This window comes from Anopheles cruzii, chromosome 2, assembly GCF_943734635.1.
Source record: "Anopheles cruzii chromosome 2, idAnoCruzAS_RS32_06, whole genome shotgun sequence".
NCBI classification, from domain to species: domain Eukaryota; kingdom Metazoa; phylum Arthropoda; class Insecta; order Diptera; family Culicidae; genus Anopheles; species Anopheles cruzii.
In genome coordinates, this window is record NC_069144.1 from 61,637,398 (window position 1) to 61,641,803 (window position 4,406).

General features: G+C 53.4%; 1 protein-coding gene across 1 annotated transcript; it reads right to left on the reverse strand.

Moving 5' to 3' along the window:
- Positions 1 to 524: 524 nt before the first annotated feature.
- On the reverse strand, positions 525 to 3,667 carry LOC128267199 (protein PTHB1). Its single transcript, XM_053003989.1, has 6 exons — positions 3,333 to 3,667; positions 2,797 to 3,270; positions 2,591 to 2,724; positions 1,414 to 2,516; positions 1,168 to 1,343; positions 525 to 1,110 (listed from the first exon to the last, which is right to left on the reverse strand). The coding sequence occupies exons 1-6, from the start codon at positions 3,665 to 3,667 to the stop codon at positions 525 to 527; spliced, it is 2,808 nt and encodes a 935-aa protein (XP_052859949.1).
- Between the last annotated feature and the right edge of the window lie 739 nt (positions 3,668 to 4,406).

Sequence of the window (4,406 nt, forward strand, 5' to 3'; positions counted from 1 at the left end):
ACAGTAAAAGGCAAACAGTATAAATGTCATAAGATAATGGTGGAAATTAAAAAGTAATATTTCCAGAGAACACACACCGTAACGAGACCTTAGTAAAGACACGCGTGTTGAAACAGCCAGAGGTCGGGAATATGTTTGAGACCATGTTTATTCAGTGTTCGGTTATAAATTTTACCATCAAATTTTGTTTACAGTTTTGAAATTCTGTTCGCTTTTTCAACTCAACATCAGGTGGCGTTTGGTGAGTAACACAAAAGGGTGGGACTGTGTTCGAGAGGGCCTGCTCACCAAACCTTGACCTTCACCTTGACTCTCCATCCTATCATATTCCCGGGACATCTTCGGTCGGGACATGTATGCACACATAATGTGTAGTATTATTAGGATCGAGGAACGGGGAACATAAATTCACACGGCAGTGGCACCTTATCCGTGGCCGGTGGGGTTGATTGTGTACACATAAAATAAAATGAAAAATAAAGAGAAACCTCCAGATCTCGTCAATTGTGCGTTTTGTGTGACTTTTAAAGCGGTAAGTCGGATACGTTTTCGTAGTTCACCCACTCGCTGACGGGGGCGTTAGTGGCACTGGAAGCAGGGTGTTTCGTTGTCTCGTTGTCCTCCGTGTCCTTTCGGTCTGCACTTTCGTCCTCCTCCTCGTTTGGTGCTTCCGGCAGGGGTTGATCCTCAAAATCGACACTATTTCGGCCACTACCACTGGCGGATTTCGCCGCGGTTGCGACACGACCATTCACACGCTCCAGCAGCCGCCGAAGCCATCGCTGCACCAGCTCATGGAGCTGTGCTGCGCGAGCTACATCATTCACAGTTCTTTCCGCGTCCCGATCGGTGTCAGTACAATCGAACAGGTAGTTCTCGTCCTCCTCCGTTCCGTCGTTACTTGTGTTTCGCAGCGGTCCCGTTTGCTCTAGGAATCGTAAAACGGGTAGTAACATCTCTTCGAAGCTCTGTTCGCTGCTGTCGGCAACGGTGCTGGTGAGCAGTGATCGAAGATGTTCCGTGCATTTGGCGCCACCCTCACGCGCAAGTGCCGAGTAGGAGTAGCACAAGCCGAACAGGTGCAAGACCGCGCCCAGATGTATCTTGGAGCTGCAAAACGAAAAACAAGGATGACCTTGACCGCTACGCCACGCCACGAGCACTTACAGCTTCACCGCTTGACGCATTGTCTTAAGCATCTGGCAAAGTTTGGCCACGTTCGCGTGATTTCGCTTGAGCAACATCAGGACACCGTCCAGGGCGCGCAGCGACCGGTCCTGTAGCTTTACGACGAAACGCCGCTCAAAGAGCCGCATCTGTCCGGTGGCAATTTCCAGTTCAGTCTGCAATGGGATGTGTACGGAACTTGCTTAAATGAACCAATGCCGCACATTCCCGCTTGGCCCATCTTACCTCGAGTTGTTTTAGGTCAATCCGTAAGTCGTGATGTATTCGGAAATAGTTTAAAAGTTCGCCCACCGGAGGAATACTGCTTACGGTGACTCGGGATTTCGGAGTTTTCGCCATTTCCGCAACCTCGCCAATGGTCGATGCTGAGCCGAGCCGGGTTAGGACACACTCCAGGACTGTAGCAAGCAGCGGCAGCTCGTCGGACTGAAGGCGGAACCGATTGGTGGTTTTGGCCGCTACGATCGTCACCCGACGGCCATCGATGAGCGATTGAAGTCCCAGTGCGCTTGGGCTTGCTTCGGCACACAGCTCGGGAAACAGTGGCCGCAATCCGGCGCCACCACTACTCGGAGCGGTCAGCGTAATCTTGTACAAGGATTCTTTCGACGGTGGACAACTTTTGACGAAGAGCGCCAAAGGAAGGTAGGCCACCCGTTGAAGAACCCTCGTGATGCTGTGCTTGTTGGTGTACGAGCAGGACACGGTTACCGCCAGCGATCCCGGCGTGGCCGCTTCGCACGGGTACAGCCACGTCTCGAACCGTTCGGTATTGTTTGGCGTCACGTCACGGAAGAGGAACGACTCCGTTGTGCACTGAACGGACGGATCGACCCCAACGGTCACTTGCAGCATTTCGAGGTTCAGAGTTGCCCGAACTGCAACACTTAGTTGACACATCTCCAGCTGACCACCACCATCCCGTGGTGGAATGTTGGTCGGGTGCACACAAGCCGTGGGACTGTCGATCACAAGCTCCATCGTAACGTCCTGTTCCACGTTGGCAATGCTGGCATCACTCGGATCGACTCCGACGCGAATTTCACGCTCCAGACCTAAGAGTTCGCGCTGGCACCGCTCGAGATCGAGCGGTGCCAGATTCATGGCAGGAACTTTGAAGAGCTGTGGCTCCGAGCCGAGGTACCCGATGAGGAGCGATCCAGTTGGACCAAGGGACACCAGAGCGCCGGGAAGTCCACGTACGTTTGCCCGCCCAATGGCCACCGGGATCTCTGGGAGCTGAGCACACCACAGTATCCGGTCGTTTTCGTAGAGCAAGAGCGAACCGCTTTCCGACACCACCGCCACTATTAACCGCGCATCAGGTTCTGTACGAGGGCCGAGGAGTGAAGAGGATTCAAACATTGATGCCCTTGTCCTAGCTTTCGCGCCCTGTCCTTACCCCAATACCAGCCGACAACGAATGTGTGAAAACAGATCGGCGAGTAGTCGAGCTTCTTGATAAATCGCACCTGGCCAGTGTCGGACACGCACAGCAGATTGTTTTCGCCCAGCACAACGATGACCGATTCGGTGCTGCCGAAAGGAAGACGAAGCAAAATTAACTTCAGTTCCGGTGTTAAGGAGCAACAAATTCGGGGAACTTACTTCGAAATCTGCTGGACACTCAAATCCAGCGCATATTCACCGATGCACAGTGACCAGATGGGATCGTGCCGCCGCAAGGACTCGATTGGCTCGGAGATGTCCTGGTACCGGTAGCACTCGAGCACCCAGCTCGGGGCCACCGTTACGAAGCAGTCAACCCGTGGCAGATAGTGCACCGGCGACAGGAGATGCCGGTCGGTGGCCAGCGTGTGCTCGTGGTTGATGCCGTCTTGCTCGAAGAACCGCAACGAACTGTCCAGATGCTGCACACACAGGAACTCGCGTCCTTTAACTCCCCCGAAAGGACCCTGGCACATGGAGAAGGCCGGTTTTACCAGCGAGTGGTCATACAGCGGAATAAGCTTCGTGTAGTCTCCGTGCTCGGCGATACCATCGACGGTTACGATCTGAAAAATGCACAGCCTCATCGGATGCAGGACGGCCAGCTGTAGACGGGGATCATTTTTGCTTGCCCTAGAAAAAGGACACTTGCTACAGAAACCTGTTCGAGCCTGCAGAAAAGCAAATGCACTTACGTGGTGAACTTGCCACTCGAAACACCAATCACTGGAAGCGGGAGCATCACCTCCAGAATGACGTCCGCGTGCTGGAACGCGTTCTCGAAAGGACCCATCTCCTTCGATGCCTGCTGTGGATGCTGCTGGTCGTCCGTGTCCAGGTCGAGATCGGAGGCTCGCTCACCCGATGGCTGATAAATGCACAGCTGACCGGAGTGGCACCCGACCACAATGCTGTCCTTCTCGCCCTCCTCCAAGCATAGCCGGGAGCAGTGCAACGAAAACGAATCATACGATGGCTCCACCGTTGGGCACTGGGTTTTCCACCAATTTCGCAGCTTAAACAGTGACATCTTATGACGACCACTACTACGACTACGCTGGCCTAGCGCTCCGACGGGCTCCGACGGGTAAGCGCCAACTGTTTTGTTGTGGCCGCCGTTCATTCCGTTGCCATGGCGGCGGAAATGGCGGACGTTCTCGTGACTTCAACAGACTGACACCGCTTATTGGAAGCGTTTATTGATTAAATAAAATAAATTGATTTTTGAGTGCATTATTTAGATGGTTTATTTGATCAGTGATGCTTCTTCTTCTTCTTCTCGCAGGACATCATCACGGAGGGCAAGTGCCTGTGCGGCCACTACGTGCACCACCTGACCTGACGCGTTTCGGGCGCGGCGAGCTGAAGACGCCGGAAACCGCTCCGGTGCTGCTGAGTACGATCTCTCTGGACCTCTTCGAGGTGGCCATCACGTGGAGCAAGGTAGTGACCCTGTTTGCCATCGTCGGCGGTCTCTCGGTCGACTGCATTCGTCAGGGCCACCCGGACTATCCGCCAAACCTAGTGGAGGGCGTAGCTGACGAGATCGAGGACGAACAGGATGCGGCCACCGCAGGAGAAGATCACCTTTACGGCCTGGTGGGGCCAGCTTTGTGATAGGGCAGTTCATTCTAGTGTTTATCCTTAAGACCCTTGGCCTGTACTCTGTGACCGTGGAAATAAATTTCAAACATTTTGTCTTTAAACCGCAAAAGCCGTCTTTAGAATTTTTTTATTTCCGCTGGAATTGGAAAGAAATTGACCACCGA